At 38.9% G+C, this 19,987-nt stretch overlaps 1 protein-coding gene across 5 annotated transcripts in view; it reads left to right on the top strand.

The window, feature by feature from the left end:
* Positions 1-17,602, top strand: part of RBM33 (RNA binding motif protein 33) — a 100,034-nt gene extending 82,432 nt beyond the window's left edge. For 3 of the 5 annotated variants that reach the window (XM_084511954.1, XM_084511957.1, XM_084511955.1), the window contains 4 exons: positions 732-941; positions 2,339-2,527; positions 14,053-14,141; positions 14,328-17,602. In XM_084511954.1, coding sequence (XP_084368080.1) covers positions 732-941; positions 2,339-2,527; positions 14,053-14,141; positions 14,328-14,376 — 537 coding nt within the window. In that variant the 3' untranslated portion in view covers positions 14,377-17,602. The remainder of the gene's footprint in view (positions 1-731; positions 942-2,338; positions 2,528-14,052; positions 14,142-14,327) is intronic. The other 2 variants (XM_084511956.1, XM_084511958.1) reach the window with 2 other exon arrangements.
* The last annotated feature ends 2,385 nt before the right edge of the window (positions 17,603-19,987 follow it).

Genomic DNA, 19,987 nt, shown 5'->3' on the forward strand with positions numbered 1-19,987 from the left:
CACATCTGTGCTGTGTGCTCAGTGAGAGGTAGTAGAAAGAGTTAGGGGTCATTGGATCGGAAAGGGCATTGTTTATTTGTGCTTGTGAGTATAAATATTTACAGTAAGAGCATTATAAACCAAACCAAACAAGAAAAACCTTGGGGAAGAACTGTTCTAACTGTTCCAAACGTGGACAGTGCTTGGGGATGAAGATAGCTTAAAAGGTTGTTGGTATGGAAGCAGGCAGCGTAAATATGCACTTCAAAATAAATACTAATTTCTAATTAAAGAGAGATTCAACTTTGAAAGATGAGCAGAGTACTTGTGTGGTTCTTCCAGCCTTCACAGTTCTCTGTAACGTGTACGTCTCTATGGGGGGAAAAAAATCCACCACCACCAAAAAGCAATAAGCATAGTTCATATGTAAACCTGGAAGGAAGAATAATTTGGAAAGAGAAGTGAAAATACCTCGCTGATTTGGGTTTGAAAAGATGTTACTGAACACAGCAATCAATAATAAAGTTCAAAGGAAATAAGCTGTGCTTAGCTACTGTGGGTTTGTTTTAGACTAAAGCGTAATTTCCAGGCTGAGCCCTTACACACTTCTGTAGCAGGCGCTGGTTTGTTTTAATAGGCAAATCGATGAGTGTTTGCTGTGCTCTAACCGAGCTGGATGTCACAGGAGGTTTCTCAGGGCGAGTGTTTGCACTGCGTAGACATTGAGCCGCGTGTTGTGTTGTTGATTTCAGCAGGGGGGAGAGGATGCTGGCTTTTTTCACCCAGAGGGCCAGCCCCAGCGGCCTCAACAACCTCTGGAGCCGAAACAGCAGCCAGTGCGGAAGGTCACATTGACAAAGGGAATGCAACAGCAGCAGCACCAACAGCAGCAGCAGGCACAGATCCATTCACCAGCTCCTCAAGGAGTCAAAAACATCCAGGGAATCCATCAACCTAAAAAGGTGATTTTTAGATGCATATCGCTGCTAGAAGTTTTACTGTCTAGCTGTGTTGCTATATTAATAACTAGCATTCTGTTTGTCAATTACTAGCACAGGGCTGCATGACCCAGGAGATGCATAATTGCATATAAAGCATTTAATCTATAGAGGCCTGTTTGTATCCAGCACAGAGTGGTGATGCCTGCAAGTTGTTTTATCCGATGACTTTCTGGCCAGCACAGTATTCCCCATGGGAAATGCGTGCGTCTCAAGATAGCTACTAGAGGAACGGCATCCAACGTGCTTTCTGGCTTAAAACCCAAGAGTTATTCTGAAGTTGTGCTTCTGCTTGTGTTCAGGCTGTTGGCTGCACGCGTAGGAGCACGCAGCAGCTGTTTCAGGATGCTCCTCGGGTGGTTCTCAAAGCTGGTGTTGCTCAGAACAGTCGGTGAGCTCAGGATGAGGCTTTCGCACTGATCATTCACTGGGAGGAGGCAGGGAGAGCGTTCAGGTTGCACTGGTGTGTGCTTTCTGTTCATCCTCAAACCGAGATGCTCCCTGAAAATAACTGGGATTTTGGCTTTTAAGTTAATGGTTGGTTTCGAACTGTTAGCAGTAACCTTCCAGCTTCATGGCAAGCTAAGATTTCCTTGCTGATGCGGAGAGGAAAAGTCATTACCTAGGCTTCTCAAGTAGGAATCCTACTGAAGAAGAGAAAGTGTTGAGTGTTATCTCAATGTTAAGTGTTAATTGTTTGATGTTTGTTACTGTTTCATTGTTGATTTTTCTCTCCCCAACTGTTCGACCTTTAATTTACAAGAATGAATACATATTGTGGGATATGAATAAATATTGTGGTTCCAGATCTTACAGGATCTGGGGAAAAGGAACTGTAAAACAATTTATTTTTTTTCTCTATGCATAAACACTCCATCCAGATAATGGACTAGTGGTTGCAAGCAGCAGAGACTGGAGACACTTGGAGCAGTTTGCCCATCTTATGCATATGTTAAATATATCTGTGGGTTAAGAAAAATGAGAGGGATCACTTTGGATTTTTTTGACCAAACTCAAAATATGGGAGCTAAATACATGCCTGATAATGTGATCAGTGTTGAAAACTAGGTTATACACTTTGGTCTGGGACCTTCCACTGCTTGATCTGTGCTAAGGCTGAGGCTTTAGTCTCACTATGATCTCTAACTCGCCGTCCCTTTAAAATAGGTTTATATAAGCAATAGAGAGATATGTTAATGTGTGGCCTTTCAAATAAGCTAACAGCAACAAGCTGTTTTAAATCAACACGTGCTTTAATCAAATCTTTAAGTAAATTGCTAACTTTTGTATCATCTGTCAAATGCGGTTAGCAGAAACACTAGGTAAGTAAATCAAAATACTGTTACTTTTGTTGTTGGCAGGTCATTATGCATGGGAGAGGCAGAGGAGTAGCAGGCCAGATGGGCCGAGGACGCTTGATGCCAAATAAACAGAACCTGCGAGTGGTGGAGTGCAAACCTCAGCCCTGTATTGTGTCAGTTGAAGGGCTTTCTTCATCAACTACTGATGTCCAACTGAAAAACCTGCTGATGTCAGTGGGACCCATTCAGGTAGGTCAACCTTGGTTTATAATTTTTGTGCCAAAAGTCTTTCATTCCGGAAAGCTCAATTAATTCCCTGACACTAAATACAATGTGTGTTTATTGGTAATTTATGTTTGAAGGTACCCCCACCCACACGCACCACACCTGATAGGAAAGACAGGCGCAATTACATTGCGGCACGGGAAATGCAGTAGAATTTTGCTAACTGTCACATTCTTACTGCAAAAGAGTCTCCTTCATTTTGGTGTTCTTGTACGATCTCTATTATTTCCATATAGAATACAAGCACGTCCGTTCTGTGAGGTTTTGTTAAAGCCAAATTATCATATCAAAGCAAATACATTTTTCTTGCTGTTTTTATTGTTGGCTTGCACCTACACTCTTTTTTGATTCCTGTTATTGCAGTCCTGGGTTATTTAATGAACAGTATTCATTTGAGGTTTTATACCATGTAGCACTGCCTGCTTTTTCAAATGAAAACATATTCTGCTTTGAAGGATTTTTAATTTACTTTTTAGGAGGTTCTCTTCAGGAGGGGCCTGTGAGCAAGGTTATGACATATGTGCTGGTATATCTGCTGCAAAGCTTCTGTTCTAAAACTGCCTCCTGGAATTGGTGTATCAGTTAAACTGGCTTTAAGCAAAACAGGAGGCTTTCAAAGCACCCAAGGGCTTAGGAGCCCATGTCTGAATTTTTAGTATATTTGAAAATATCAGTCAGCAGATAATGAAACATGCAGATTATGATTATTTTTCTCCTTTAATTTTTCAGTTTTGGGCGCTGATTTTGACAGGATCAACATTTTCAGACAAATGCAATGCATTAATTGGAGCTATTTTGTGGCTTGGAGACTTGTTTATGAATAGGATTATCTCTGTTGTAGAACACAGTGCTTTCCTAAAGATGTGCTCTCTGCCTCACTTTTTCCCAATTTAGTAAATGGAATAACGCTGAATTATTTATGTCGTCAATTCAGAGAGGTTTAATTTGTTTGTGAAGGCAAAAATACTCTCACAAAATACTTTCTCCCTTCGTGTTCTGTAGTACTCGAGGAAATTATTCATACAGTTCCAGAGCACATTTAGTCAGTGTTTACTTGTTAAATCTTGCATGAGAATATTAGGAGGAGATTAATAGAAATCCTGCTAGGAAATATTCATGATTGAGAGAAGATATTGAGAATGTGCTAAAAAATTTATTCAGTACTTGCTGTTTCTTAGCAGACTCCAAACGGTAGTATCTTAATGTAGCGTCACAGACCAGTTTCGAAAGTATGCTTATAGGAAGAAACCTGTGACTAATTTTCCAGTGGGATTTGATATATGCATGTCCCTTGTGTTCTTGCAGCTCAACAGTGTCAGCTGTACCCTTGGAAAGTTGTAAATCATCTGCTTTCACCTCACCAGATATCTAGAATTAGTACTTGAAAGAGATAGTTGAATTTAGCTAATGATGCAGAAGGCATTTTGTGCTAATTCTACCCTTGAATTTCAAATCAGGCTTATAGAAGGCTAGACATTTCTTGGCTTGCTTGCAACTAAGCGATGTTTTGGAAGTGTGGATAGTGACATGTCCAGGGGAGAAGTAGTCTGCTTATAACGGTCTTTTATACATCATGTTTTCATTCTTTAAAATGCACTTCATGTATGTAATTTGCAATGAGGAGTACAGAAGTGAGCCACTGGAAGAGATCTGAGTAGTGAATGGAAGGGCTCCTGGCCATGTGGGGTTGGCATATTTCATGCATCGGGTATGGGAATGACCTGAGCAGAAGAGCACCTTTAGGTAGTGCAGTTCTGATCTTTTAAGATGAAATCGAAGTGTTGAAACTTGGTGAACTGGAAAAGGAGGAATGCAGAAAGAAAAAATTACCTCCAAGAAAAGGGCGGAGTCAGAAATTCTAGCTGCTTTTTCAGAAATGAATTCAAGAAAGCTCAGGTTTTTAGCTCAGCCAGGTGGAAGTCCAGAAGCAGTAGGAGAACAGAAAGATGCATTGGGCATAAAGGAGGTTACACTTTTTCTGGATGCAGAAGGCTTGGATTTTTACTTTTGCCTTTTTCTCGTATCTTTGAGGTATCATTACCTTGCACAAAACTGTCTTAAAAAGGGAAGCTCAAAAATCCCCTCAATTTATGATGTTCAGTGCTCCTAGCTTTGCAATCAGTTTGCATTGAGATGATGGTTCTGTAAGTTGTAATGTGGGAACAGCTGGGCACTCAAAAGATGGAGATTTTTTACAGTTCAGAGGTGGGAAATTTACAATTTTTCCTTTCCATCCCCTAAAAATGGAGAAAATTGTCTTTTCCTGTATATGAACTTTGAAAATTATGCTCTGTTGACTATCACTGTAGACTCCTTATTTCTAATCCTTGATTCATTAAAGCTGCTTTGTTACTAGAACAGGAGAAAAAACACTATTAAGATTCTCAGATACTGAAGAAAATTTTCCAGGCTTCAGGAACAGCCCATTAGTCATAGCTGCACCTTCCAACTCAAACATGATTAAATTACCAGGAAAACCACTTCCTTTCAGCATATGGCTTGCTGTCCTCCTCCTTCTGGAGAAGATACAGATACAAATAATGTCCCTGAAGTAGAATCTGAGTGATGAATCTAAAATAATTATATACTATAAATAAAATCATGCAGTCCAAAATACATTTGAAAGTATAGAAGCTTTCTGAGCACGCCACTGAAATACAGCCTCCTGGGGACTGCACTGCAGCAGTGACATTCAGTACACATCTGTCCAGAACCACTTCCTGAAGGAGATTACTAATAATTATAGAGTATCCCAAGCTGGGAGGGACCCACAGGGATCATTGTATCCAACTCCTGGCTCCACGCATAACCAGCCCAAAACCAGACTCTGTGTCTGAGAGTGCTGACCAAACACTCCTTGAACTCCTGCAGCTCGGTGCCGTGCCCACTGCCCTGGGCAGCCTGTCCCAGTGCCTGACCACCTCTGGGTGCAGACCCTTTCCCTAACCCCCAGCCTGACCCTCCCCTGTCCCAGCTCCATGCCGTTACCTCGGGTCCTGTCGCTGTCCCCAGAGAGCAGAGCTCAGCGCCTGCCCCTCCGCTCCCCTTGTGAGGGAGCTGCAGGCCGCCATGAGGCCTCCCCTCAGCCTGCTCTGCTCGGGGCTGAACAAACCAAGGGGCCTCAGCTGCTCCTCACCAGTCTTCCCCTCCAGACCCTTTGCCATCTTTATAGCCCTCCTTTGGACACTCTAATAATTTTATGTCTTTTGTAAGAAGTTACAAAAGTAATTAAAAACTTAGCTCTTATTTGCATGCTATTGAATCGAGGTTTAATGTTCATGCTGTCTTGTACTGTTTGCAGAGGTTTGTATTCAGCCGTTACCAACACCTTTATATATTTTTTTACGGTTGGTGGCAGGTACAGAGAATCATTTTCTAGGTCTTCAGGTGATGCGAGTACTGCGTGATCATCCTGTGGAGTTGTTCCATAATTGTCTTAAACCATATATTTAGATGTTTCCAACCATAAAATATTAGTGCAAATTCCCAGTGTTGCTTTTAAAAGATTTAAGATCATGAATTCTGATGTTAAAAAAGGAGGGGGGGGAGCAAGCCACCGTTATATATCAGAGATGATTAGAATGCTGCAACTGTATTTGAAGTGCATTTATGAATATAAGTTATACTCTGATAAGAGTCATTTATTTTCCAGTCTCAGAAAGGGAAAACAATTGCCTTGTCGATGTGCTTCTCTTTGCTTTCTTAGAGTGATAGTGCTACCTAGTGCCCACTTAGGGTAAAGACAGTGTCTGCACTAACACTACACCTAAAGTTGATGATTTTATTTTTAGCATAAAGGCTTATCAGTGGAAATGACAAGCACATGTAGATGAGCGCGCCCAGAACATGAGTGCTCTTCCAGGATCAGCAGGGTTCTTCTCCGTGTGACATGGCACACAGGGTGCGCAGCGCCGCTTTGGTGACCTGTTTGTTCTTCCTGCCTGTAAAAACATTTTCAGCTCTCGCAGCTGAGAGTCTCTCCACAGACTGTGGAAGAAAGCATGGTCAGTCCTGCCCTGTCCTTGGGCTGGGGGAGAGGAGAGCAACTCTACAATGAGCCTGTCCTGTTCAGCTGCGCTACAGAGCAGTGCCTGAGCTAGAGAAGCTCATCTCAACCATAGGTGATTATCCCTTTTTTCTTATCTCATCTTGCATACAGAAGCTGAAAGTTGAGCACTTTTAAAGCATAAAAGCCGGAAGGAAGGGCAGGAGGGGCGCAGTCATATGCAAAAGCTGAGGGTAAAATAAATACATTCTGTTCCAGCCTCTGTGCCTGTTGGCAATGGCTATGAAGTGTCACCTACAGAAAGATGCTTCAGCTGTCAGGGAACTGTGAGAACAATAAAAATGTATCCCCATGTATTGAAGGGATGGAAGAACAAATAGAATCTGATTTTCCTTTTCAGAAAGTACCTGCCGTGCTGCTGTTCATACTGTTGGAGAACAGATTGAATCACACACTAGTAATGTTATTATTTATGACCATTTACAGTTTGTTATTGCACAGACCCTTTTTAGCAGCCGTGTATGGACTGTCACCCCCTAAGCCTAAATTCAGCAATGAACTGAATGTACAGTCTATTATTTAGAGGAGGAAACTTTTATTTCCCATGTGTCTATTGTAATTGAAACGAGCTCTTGCTCCAGTCTCAATCCCTGCCTGCTTAGTTTCCATCTCTCAGTACTCTTACTACCTCCCTTTTAACTTCCTTCTCTCTGTGTAACTTCTGAGAGCTTTAGTGTCAAAGACACTTGGTTCCTACAAGAGATCTCTTGCTTTCTACTCTTGGTTGTCCTGTTGCGTGTGTCAAGGTAGTGTTTTTCAGTGAAGCTTAACTAGAGATCATTGTGCTGCTGATATGCAGGTTATTTCAACATTATTTTTTATTGATATTGGAAAAGTGTAGATGTAAGGACAAAGCATGTGTAAAGGATAAATTTGAGCCCAGTGTAGGTCTCGGCCTCTGCAGAGGGAATGGTCTTTTTACGATGTTCGTTCTTTAGTCACTGGTAATAGTTCAGTTGCAGAAAATGTCAGACCTGTTTTTTTTTAAAGATGTTGAATTAAGTAGTGATTTAAAACAGTTGTAGGCTAGCTCTCAACCAAAAGCATGAGTGTTCATGAAATCCTGGTTGTTTGAAACTGTTGCATTTTCCATTCTACAAAAGGTACACATCTTCCCATGGCAGCACCTAAAGAAGCAGAAAAGGGAAATAATGAAGATCAGTATGAGCTCTACGCTTCCAAAATCACCTCTGTATAAAAACATAAAAAACTCCTCCCCAGCATAAAACAGTTCTTTTTTTCTTTTTTTCTTTTTTTTTTTTTTTTTAATGCTAAAACTGTGTCAGGATCTAATCTCTTCTGTTACTCCGGAGTCGATTGGGGAAATGCATAGAATACCTCTGATCTCAGGCTGATCTCCAGGAAGAACTGTATTGTAGATCTGTACGCCCTAATCTGTAAAGTAACAAGTCAATGAAATCCCCTGGAAGTTATTGGATTGTCAATCCTTTACACCTGAGCGGATCCGGGAAGGGGTTTTCATCCTCTGGTGAACGTCTGACTAGGTCAACTTAAAGAGGAAATGTGAATGAAGTTGTTTTTTCAGAGCTGTGACGGTTGGAAGGATTGTGATATTTCAGTTTAGGAATTGCTGATAGAAGGAGATTCTTGTGAAGTGCAGTGTGGCAGAAATCTCCTGTTGAGGAAACTTCAGTGTCCCTGCATTATATGAGAAGTCAAGTAACTCTTGGTAGAACCAGTGCATGTCCAAAAGCAAGGCTGTGTAGCTGGTCTTTACCCAGCCTCTCCTGACTCTCCTTTGGCATCCTGCAAAATCAGTAGCTACTGGAATAATGCTAAATTCAGATCAAATTCATAGGGCGGCATGATATTTTGTCAAAGATAAACTCATTTTTATTGTTGTAATGGAGATCATAAAGCTAAGGATTGTTTTGTGCTATGTATTCTTTGAAAATGAGAGAACAGATCATTAGTAGTATATGAAGGCCTGCCTGTCTGATGGTTTTAGCTTCTTTTTGATACTAACTCACCTCTAAAACCATTTTTCTTCCATAGATGTTATTCATCTGTGGTACTTGTGTGGTATCTGAACATTATTGAAGGAAGCATTTAATATAGATTTGAATGTGTCTAAGCAACATACAGTTATGCGTTTATTAGCATGTTACTCACAATTTAGAGTATAAACGAACCAAAACTCCACGTGTAAAGTTTGTAAGAAGAAAAAGTCTTACCGCTAATAGCATGCAACACGTTTATCTTACGGCAGCCTGGTATCAGCCATAGCTGTTACAGACTTGAACCTGGAGCAAGTCACCGGCATAGTTGTGATCACTGTGATGTTTCTGGAAATGCGGTGTTCCTGGAGGGCTAGCACTTCTTACAAAGGACTGGTATTTTTGCAGAGACTTGCAGTTGGTCCAGCTGATTAAATGTAACAGCTTTCTAGGAGGTTATTTTGAAATGACCCTGTGAATGTGCAAGCGCTTGGACTATCCTAAGAATGTGCTAGAAATACTGAATTTTATCACTGAAAATAATGGCTGCCCAGTTATTCTAAAAAGGTGACAAAAATAGGGGTCTCAAAATAACAAGGTAGTGTGATTAAGTTATGCAGAATTAATTTTGTGTGTAATTTCCTAGCATGTAGGAAAAGCTGGTAAAGTCCATAAGATAATGCCTTGAAAAAAAATGTTGAGGTGATAAAATTCCACAGGTTGCATGCCCAATCTGTTTCTTCAGACAACATCACCTGTTAACTGAAGCTGTTAACATCACCTAAGTGCAGGATCAACTCTAAACTACATCTCACCCAGAATTCAAGGAGACAGAAATAATCCAGTAAGATGAATATGCAGTTATTTTATTTCAGGTTTCCACTGAAGTGGAACACTTGTTTGTATTCCCAGCCGATAGCCCATCTGTTCAGGCTCAGGATAGCAGCAGGTCAGGACCTACACACTCCAGCAAAATTGTACTGACTTGTTCGGTGCCTGACAGTCAGCCTCGTTGTTCTCTTAACAGTGTAAGCATGAAGTTCGGAGTTTATATAGTAGTACAAGTAAATGTATGTTGTCTCAAAATAACAGTAGACATTTTCAAGAGACTTCTGATAGCAAGCTAAATGCTCATATTTGCACGTTATCAATAATGATTTGTTTGAAAACACAATGTAGATCATGTCTCATGTTGTGATATTATAAGTCTTTGTCAGCAAAGGTATTTGTGATGGCATTTCAGGCTATGGTATTCATATAGTGAAAGTAAATTAGTAAATTATTTCGTGTTAAAACAAGACCAAAACCATTTTTTTATATCTAAATGAGGCAAACACAAATCTGCACCGTTTTCACAACCATGGTTTGAGTGTAGTGAAGGTTGAGAAATTGTATTAAAGCTGTTTAATTGGAGCTTTTGAACAGTTTTCAATTAGAGGAGTATCATTTGTGTAGCGTTCGTTTATCCTTTTGTTGTGCAGTCCTAAATTCTCTCTTGCTGAAAAGCACAAGAGCATGTAACTGCAGTAGTTGAGAAGATTGATGCTGGAAGTGATTGTCCTACTGCTGGGCTCTGTGAGTGCGTTACATGGAGCCTGTTCAGCAAAGGATCAGATGGATTGGCTTACTGCAGCCAGTGGAGATCCAGCGTGGCACACTGATCCATGCTGCTACGGTGGCTCCCATCTGGATTCATTAGCCAGATGACTGTGGGAAAATTTTGATTGTTAGAATTGATGTTGAGGCTTTGAAATATAAAATACTGTTGGGGGAATTGAATAAACTGAGAACTTTCAAGTAAGTTCAGGCTGAGTATAAATGGTTGCTGCTTCCACTGAAAATCAGCTGAAAACCTTTTACTTTGTTTCACCATATTGACAAGTGAAACTGAATGTTATTAAGATGCTTTTCAATAGACTTATCCAAGAACAGATGCTTTGTTGCCAAAACAACTGAGTATTAAAATTAAAACTTAAATCAGAATTGTTTTGGTTACATTTTTTTTGCTTTGGAAAATATGACAATAATACAACACAAAGATGAGCAGGCAGTGACATATCCAAACTAGTCAGCCAGTAAGCTTTATTAATTCATGTGAAAGCACAAATATGTTGTCTACAGTAAGATTTAGATACTTTGCCTTTCTAATTTCACTAATAAGCCTCTACTACGCCGGAATGTCTTTCTTTAGTCAATCTTGTATGCTAATTACTGAGCAGCTTCTTAATAATTTATCATTACGGGTGTATGAGCTGCAAAATCAAATTTTGCTTTTCTGCGTTTCAAGCATACTAAAGTCATAATTGATCAACTATTGGAAAAAGAGCACATTTTCTCTTCTGAAACTGATCACATCCTGTGAGTATCGGTTGTTAGCAGAACTAAAGGCAGCTCAGGAAAGGGGAGAGAACGAGGTGACAGTAGGACTTGCAGGGTACTCGCTGTTGTCCAACTGCTCTCTGAACTATTTGTCCTTTCAGTGATTCAGACAGGTTTTTCTTATATTAATCGTTTCAGGTTCTTTGGGTCGTAATCAAGGAAACAGATTTACTTCTCTTGTTTGTTTGTTTGTTTGTTTTTTTTTTAAATTACATTTCTTCCTTTTAACTCTTAAAAGTGTCTTCTTTAAAAAATGTTTTACTTAATGGCTGTAATTAGTTTTTAGTCTTTAAAACTTATTCTTTAGTCTAGACTGAAAAGGTGGTGGCAAGAGAATACAGTTCTGTAAGTTATAATAAAGGGACATCTGTAAAGGAGAACACAAACTTCAGTACCTCCCTCATCCAGTCCAGCAGATTTCTATACATACAGGAGAACTGAGCTTTTTTCCAAGTTCATTCTTTGGTGCTTTGTGCAATTAGATAGTATTCATGTTGGTAAAATGTGCTTAACCTTGTAAAGATCTTTCTGATTAAAAAATAGACATATTCCTATTTGCTTGTTTTTTTTTTGTTTTTTTTTTTTAGATAAATCCTATTGCTACTAGCTCAGAAAAGAACAAATTCTAGTTACTTAGCTAAATCTTTCCCTTATTGCAAGACTTCCGAAAACTGTACAGTGCAAATTAACCAACTGGAACTTTTCTGCTGGTTACTTTACTCACTTTTTTCTCAGTTATTTCAAATTTGAAGCTGATAATTTCCTCATCGTTTCCTCTGCTTTCACTTTAAAATTGTCAGAGTAATGGAAATATTAAACTTCTGTGATTTTTGTAGTGAAAGGGAAGTTTCCTGTCAATTACAAGGTAGTGCAAGGTAGCCAGCGCTAAAATTAATGACTTCAAAATCCACAGATGGATAAACTACAGAAAGAGCCCACAGCTGAATTGTCAGGCTTAAAAATAAAGAAATGCGACTATCAGGTACCACAGCTCTTGTTAAATAAACATGTTCTCAGCCTGCTCCAAAAAAGATATAAGTAGGCAATTTTAATAGCAAATTTCATCCTGACGTTTGACATCTTGCTTAAAATGCTGCATGAGATTGAGCAAGCACTGCACACAGTAGTTGGATAAAAATCCTTTCACTGAGACGTCTCAAAGCATGTTACCCTTGAAAAATGTATTGAGTGTGGTTGTTTGTGGTTTCCCAAGGAACAGTTGCTTGTCTGAAGATATTTGGTATTTCTTCAATAGATGATATGAAGTTTTTGCAGATGGAATTTAAAATTTTGGAGACTGACCTAGAGAAGGCTAGAGTCACTGACAAGTGTGGGGATGCTGCTAAGTGCAGGCGATACACGGGAACAGAGAATTAAATTTATATGTGACAACCAGGAAATTACAAGGAAACCTAGAAAAGTTTTGAGGTGACTTAATACATATTAGGCTCAGTGCAAAATTGGACTGACTTTATGTGGAAACTTAGGCATGGAAAGCAGGAATGGTAGGTATATAATTTTGTATGCAAAGCCATGAGAATGGTGGGGAGCTGGAAGCTGAATGACAACAATTGTCTTCAGTGTTCTGCAGCCTAGGCAATTAAACTTCAGAAACTTATCGTGAGATTCTGGAATCGCTGTGACATTGAGCTTCAAAATTGTGATTGAAACTTTCAGAAGATGTTTTAACCTAGTTACTGTAAAATCCCTGTGGCCTGTGTTCAGACATCAGCGTAGCAGGATATTTCCATCCTGGATGTTCTGTTATGATGAATGCCTCTCGCATGTTCTCAGGGATTGTTGGGAGTGCACATATTTAATTTGTAAAACTTAATTTTCTCGTATTTCTGAAGTGTCTTTTTTTTAGGGGGGGTGGTTAGACTGTTCTAACCCGAAGTATCAATTTCAACCTTAGTAAGGCTGTTAACTTCTCATCACTTGGTTTGTGAGACTGACGGGAGGCCTCATGGCGGCCTGCAGCTCCCTCACAAGGGGAGCGGAGGGGCAGGCGCTGAGCTCTGCTCTCTGGGGACAGCGACAGGACCCGAGGGAACGGCATGGAGCTGGGACAGGGGAGGGTCAGGCTGGGGTTAGGGAAAGGGTCTGCACCCAGAGGTGGTCGGGCACTGGGACAGGCTGCCCAGGGCAGTGGGCACGGCACCGAGCTGCAGGAGTTCAAGGAGGATCTGGACACCACTCTCAGACACAGGGGCTGATTTTTGGTGGTTCTTTGTGGAGGCAAGAGTTGGTCTCTGTGACCCTGGTGGCTCCTTCCAACTCAGGATATTCTTTGTTTCTATGACTACAAAGACCACAGGGCCACCGGTCAACAGGGAACAGGGACATGAGTGCTCCAGCTCCGTAGCTGAGGCGTTTTCTAGTTCTAGAGGCCTCAATACTACATATCTTTTGTTGATTCTTACAGCATTGTGAAATACTGCTTTCTTAGTAAGAGAAACATATATCTCATGGACTTCTGCAGGCAAATGTGTTGCATCGTTTCCCATTACTGGGACTTGGATATTTAAATTTGTGTCCTAAATCATCTCATCAAGGTCACAGGATCATTAGTGTCTGTCAAAAGCTAACCATTTGTATTGAAATAGCACGAGGATACACAGTCCAGAGATCAAAACTTATAACTTTTTGCCCGTTTGCCACTTTTTCCCCGTTTCTGCTCTGGTTTGACCTGTGAAATGCTGTGATCCATTAATGTAGGTCAGGTGAGCGAATCCAGGTGCTTGTGTGTGAAGTGAGACTGTGCCCATCTGAATGCTTCGCAGTCAGTTGGTGGAAGTCGGGCTGCAGGGTTTGTTTCATCTGTATGGATCAGATTGAAGAATTGTGGTCTTTGCTTAACCAGCGATAGTCTAGGTTTTCCCTTTGGCATAGTTGCTTAACATACCAGCTTTCAGCTAGGCCCCTGACTGCAATCAGAAGTCTCTTTCCATTCCATAAACACCAGTAAGTGTTTCTGAGAAAAGAAATAAAACAAAATTTTGATAGGTTTGATGCAAAATAAGTTTTCTTTAAGTGTAATTTTAGTTGAATAATAAAAATATATTTTGACTTTTTTGTCTCTACAGAGTTTACAGATGCTTCCTCAACAACGGAAAGCCATAGCAAAATTTAAGGAGCCAGCACATGCTTTAGCATTTCAACAGAAATTCCACAGGTAAGTAAGCACTGCTGCAACCTTTGTTTCACTCCCTCCCTTCAAAAGATGAAATTAGTCTCCTCTGATCAATGTTTCTCTTAATCTATTCAAGCATCTATTTATTGGTGACCTTCATAGAACCTTCTTGTCTGATCTCTATCCCTAGAATAAGCTTGAGTATGAGTTTTACGTTTCTTTTAACAGGCACATGATAGATCTGTCCCACATAAATGTGGCACTGATAGTTGAGTGATGTCTGCTGAGAAATACATACACTAACAGAAGCCTATTGTGGAGCGACACGAGACACGGTGGCACAACCATCAGGTTCTGAAACCTTTCAGCTTACAGTCTTTAATTGCCATGTTGAACTACAGAAAGCAGCGAGATGTCCTCAAGAAGAGCAGAACTTGAGAGGGATCTGCAAAGGTGGAATTTCTGTTCAGTTTGTTCACGTTCTGTTGTAACCACATGGAACTACAGATTTTTTTCAAAATGCTTACAGTGCATGCAGACACTGTTCTTCAAGATACTACTGTGTGACCACAGTGACTTGAGAGAGAACGTTTACACCGAAAGATCTAAAAACTTTCTTCATAGCAAAGAATATTTGATAATGGTTGCTCTTATCTTCAGTGCGAGGTATTTGAATGAGAACTCACTTTTCTAAACAAAACACGTTAGTTACGTTGTATATCTGAGAGCATAGAAAGTATTCTTGCATAGATTTAAACGTGGTCTACTTCACTGAATAGCAGTAAGCTGAGAAGCTTTGGAGGTGACACTGGAAAACTGTAGTTTCTATCTTTGTAAATATGTTAAGTCTGTCTTTGCATTTTCTATTCCAACACAGACTTCCACCTTCTCCTTCCAACTCCACTTGTTCCATAAAACACTGTGTAGGAATAACATTGCTGTATTTTCCCTTGGTTTTTAAAAACAAGGATCTTTGCCCTTCAGTAGCATCCTGGGGTAGTTAACTCCAAGTTGTAACTAAGTTGTTTTAAATGATGTTGCCAGATACAAGGAAAAAGAAATATTTAGTGGCTCACTTTAAAAAAAGTTACACAGGAAGAGCGGTGCATTCCTAATAGTTCTTTTGGGCTAGTGTTTCATAATCGCCTTATGCTTTATTTTGATTATTTTTTTTCTTCCTTTGAGATTTACTTTGACTGAACCATAAGAAACCCATAACTGAAAGGATTTAGTTTGATGTGTTGTTCCCAATACATACAACAAGACTATAAGGACGTTGTGAATCTGCTGGTGAATGTGGCAGTTCGCAAAAATTATGTGCAAACATAAAGGAGCTTATATTTTATTCAAAGTAAAATTCATAATATTTCCTTTTGGTTAGAACCATTTAGATGGTATTGCCAAAGGAACAACTTTTTTCAGTTACTTCTGAATAAACTTATTAAAATGTCATCTTTATATTGGATTGAAGTTTTTATGAACATTTCCTTAGTTTTTAGACTGTGAGCTTTTGCTTCATCCTTTATTTTAGGAATACTATTAAGCCTTCCACCTACTATTGAATGGGGGGACTTAAAGAAGCTTTGTAGGTTTGTTACCTGAGCAATCACAGAAGAACACCAATGGAACAGCTGTGAATGGGGGCCAAAACAGAAGGATGAACTAAGCAAGTTTATAGTAGCATAGATTTTTTTTTAAAGGTTTAATGGTAACTAAGTAACAGAGACCCATTTGGCTTTTTTACGGAAAGACTGGTCCAGGCTTTCAATTAAGTAAAAGTTGCTTAAAAAAATTATAACGATTAATAAATACTGTTGAGTCTTCTAGGTAAAACTGCTTTTATTCACTGAAATGATACAGAGTAACGTGGTACTTCGGAAATAACTGCACTGGTAAAAATTATAAAGAGTGCTCTAAGCCCATTTCCAACATAGTGACAAGATGCTATAACATCAAGAGAATATTAATGTGGAAGTGAGTTTTATATCTGTCTGTACAGTTCCCCATTTAAGCATATTTCTTAATTACATTCAGCACATACAGTGCTGTTAGTGCTTCAGATAGGCCTAAGCCCAGGACAAAGAACAAGTCTCAGGTAGGAAGTGCCCGGTGGAAGCTGACTCTGAAGACCAATGCCAGGTGATGGCGGTGACTGGCTCTGCCAAGGGCGGTGTAGTTCCTCACTTCCATGAGTGCTAGGACTGCTGTGCTACCTCCTCAGGTTATGTCATTTTTATTTTTAAAAATAAATTCTTATCTTTAAAATGAGTCATTAAACAGTTATTCACCCCACTGTTAGGAAGCAGCTTCTCTGTGCCGAGAAGGATGGGAAGACATCTAGGAATGGAGCACTAATAGTGTGTGTCTGGAAATCTGGGCTAGATGCGAATGCCAGACAGGCCAGCAGCTGAGTTCAGCAGTAGGAACATCTGCAGTTGATCAGCTGTCCTGTCGTAAGCATGTGTTATTGGGGTTAGAGGGTTTCTTGGAGCCTGAGAATATGGGTTTGATTCAAAAGTCAAAGAAGTTTGTAGAAACGCTCCTGCTTTGGGTTTTGAATCTATCCCAAAGAGGCTGAGGTTCAGCCAACTTAAACAAGTTTTAAGAATTTTTATTCAGTTGGGGTTTAAAAAAAAAAAAAAAAAGACAAAAATGGGTGGCTTTGGAACAAAGACGTGAAATTGCCTCAGATCTATTTAAATGTAGGAGGCAATGTAAACAATGCCTGTTTAATGACTAGATGGATCCTCTTTAAAGGTGGTTGCAGTAGATTGTTGCTTGTGCATAGACAATGTACAGCGCATTGCTGGTTATTTTAGCTGCTTATTGCAGTAGCTGGGTATCAGAACCACGTGTAAACGTACTCACTATATGTATGTATGTCTATATGCCTTTTAGTATACACATACATACATACGCACACCCTGTATTGTCGCCATATCTTACTAATACCTTAAACTCAGTAGCAAAAGTAGCAATTAGGTGAGTCACTTGTGAAAATGTTTGTGTTTTGTTAGTTCTCAAATTCTAACTTAAAACTGGATCTGTTGGCAATGATCAGTTTGAGTGGTACATCTCTTCTAGTTCTATTTGTTGTCTCCTCCCTCCCTCCCCCCCAAAAAAAAACAACAAAAAAACACAAAGGAAGTAGAGGTAAAGCTAGATGAACGTGTTACATCCATGTTCTCTTTCAGCACGTAGTTAAATCTGAACATCTTAAGTTAACTTTCTTGGAAGATCTGTTGCAACCATTATCTTGTTCTTTCTTGATCATGCATTCAAAATACAATGCAAAAAAAAAAAAAAGGAACATTTAATGTAGTATGTAAATATTGAACTTTTAAAATTAAAATGTTACTCAAAGTGCTTACAGTCAAACACATCTTAGCTACCTGTTAGTTTTTTGTGTTGTCTTATCTAAGTTTAATGGATACAGTTCCATAAATGTTGATGTGTTTTTGTGTATATCTTCAAATTTTTATAAAGATGCTAGTAAGTCAATACATACATCCTGATCTGTGTATTATTTGTTCACAATTTTTATTAGCATAATTTTATAATGATTTTAATAGGCAATAGTAGGTGATTATATTGAGCCATTTTTTTTTTTTGGAATTATTTTGTTTTCATCTGTAGCTCTGGAGAATTCACTTCATAACTAATCATATTTTGCTTTGACTGAAAGATTGGATTGGCCATATGATCTGTGGTATTTTAGCAAAATGTTCTACATTAAAAAAAAAAAAAAGGAAAGGTTTTTAAAAAGCTCAACGTTAAAGGGAAAACAGAGTACACTGTCAGACTAAGGCATGGTTTTCTAGGTCTGTTTGGTTCTGCTGTACAAGCACAGATAGGTCTGCTTTGTAATACTGTTCTCAAAAGTTTGGGCTATTTTCGTTTTACACATAATTCAAGTTGGTCTTGTAAAACTTGCTCTCATCACAATGTTAGCAATTGATGTGGCACATAATGTACGATGAAACAATTTGGAGTGTTTGAAAAGCTCAGTACAATTGTTGCTAGGTAGGAGGAGGATGGGTCCATAGCATTTTCACAGCTGAAGGAGCTGCCATGCAAATGTTTTCCCTCTAAGTAGTGGTAAGAGTAAATTTAGACGGGGTAATTGTTCTTGGTCCACCTATATATCACCAGTATGACTTCAAGAAGAATATTGGCATCCCATCTGTAAAGTATCTTCAGGATACGTAGCTTATTCCCCAGTTTAATTCTGAAAAATAACTTGAGATTTCCAAATTTCTGTTTTAAAAAAATACGGCCTTCCAGCCACTAAAATGCCAAGTAGACTGAGCATTTTCGTTTGATGTTAGGTTTCCACTGCAAGTGTTTAGATGAGATTTTTTTTTTTTTTTTATAAAACTGTAGGTTATTTGAGAACATGTGCCTTGAGGGTCTTCATAGTTTTTTTTCTCGACATAATCTAGCTACTTGGAATCAGAAACAATTTTTTATTTATTTTTTAATATTTTTTAAATAGTATTTTTTATATTTATATATAGTATCTTCTGTTTAGCTTTATATTGTGCAGTTACCTGAGAAATTGTTGTATGCACTTTCTATGGTTACAGAAAGTAACTGTGTGTATGTATGTGTGTGTGGGTGTGCTGCCCTTATACTACGGGTGAGAGGGCGGGAGGGAGGGTGTGGGTTTTCATTTGCTGGCTTTTTTTTTTGCCTGTTTGTCGTACTGGGGAGATTTCCTGGATTTGTTCTCTGGCATAGCATTGTGTTGTTCTGTCCTTCGCCTGGTACCATGTTTGTTACGTGGGTTGTGATGCTCGAAGGTAGAAATCTGGCTTTCACGTGCTCCCTGTTAAAAAGGCATTTTTGTTTGTTGAGACATGAACCTTTTTTAAATTATTTTTTGTGCTTTTTAATTTTTAGCAGCATGTTGGATGAGAAATAAATTTGAAGGAAAATGAACAGGTTGCATAAAGTTAGCTATGTTATAAAGGGTATGTATGGGTCATTTAGGGTAACATAGGGCTTTTGTTTCAATGTTACCTTAAATCATGCCTTAACCATTAATTCATAAACATAATTGTGGAAGTATTTTATCTTCAATTAGTGTTAAATCCTAAGGATTTTATGTAAGGTTTTTTTGTAACCTAATTTTTAATCACGAAGATGACTTATTGTCTACATGAGCACAGGGCCTTGTGTACAAAACCTGATTCATATTGGATCCTTACGTATACCATCTTCTGGTATAATATGGTTGGGAAGGATCATTTTGTTCTTTATAACACTACTTTTTGCAGGGTTGTTTTTTTTGCTTTTTCTTTTTTTAATTTATATTTTATATATTTTTTTTTATTTTTCTTTTTCTATTTCTATGCTTATTTTGGTGGAAAGTGTGGTCCCTATTGCACTAGACAAAACCTCAAGGGGAAAGTTAATCTCACTGGGTCTTTTAGGTGCCTGTGTTGCTTTCTCACTTCTTGGTTGGATACACGTTTTTCTAACTAACAGGAAATGGGCCTTGTATACATACAGCTTTTCAACGCGTTGCACTCCTTGTTTCATGTAACAGCGCTCAGGTTAAGCCATTTTTTACCATCTGAATAATTTTAATCATTAAGAATGTTTTTGTAAAGGCGTATGGTTAAATGGAGTTGTATTGCGATGTTGTGTGTAGTTACTTGGAAGATCACAGTTTAAACAGAGCACTGCTGTGTTAATGTTGCATTCGTTCACTGGGTCAAAATTATCTCTATGTACATCTAATGGTTTTTAATATCCGCTGTATTTTTTCCTAGTGTTCCTCAGGCCGACTTCTGAATAGTTTTATTTCCATTTAAATAATATTTTCTTTTGCAGGATTTCTTTTGCAGGCAGCGAAATTCTTCAACTGTTTAATTTCTAATTTA

Source organism: Aythya ferina (assembly GCF_964211825.1).
Source record: "Aythya ferina genome assembly, chromosome: 2".
NCBI lineage: Eukaryota > Metazoa > Chordata > Aves > Anseriformes > Anatidae > Aythya > Aythya ferina.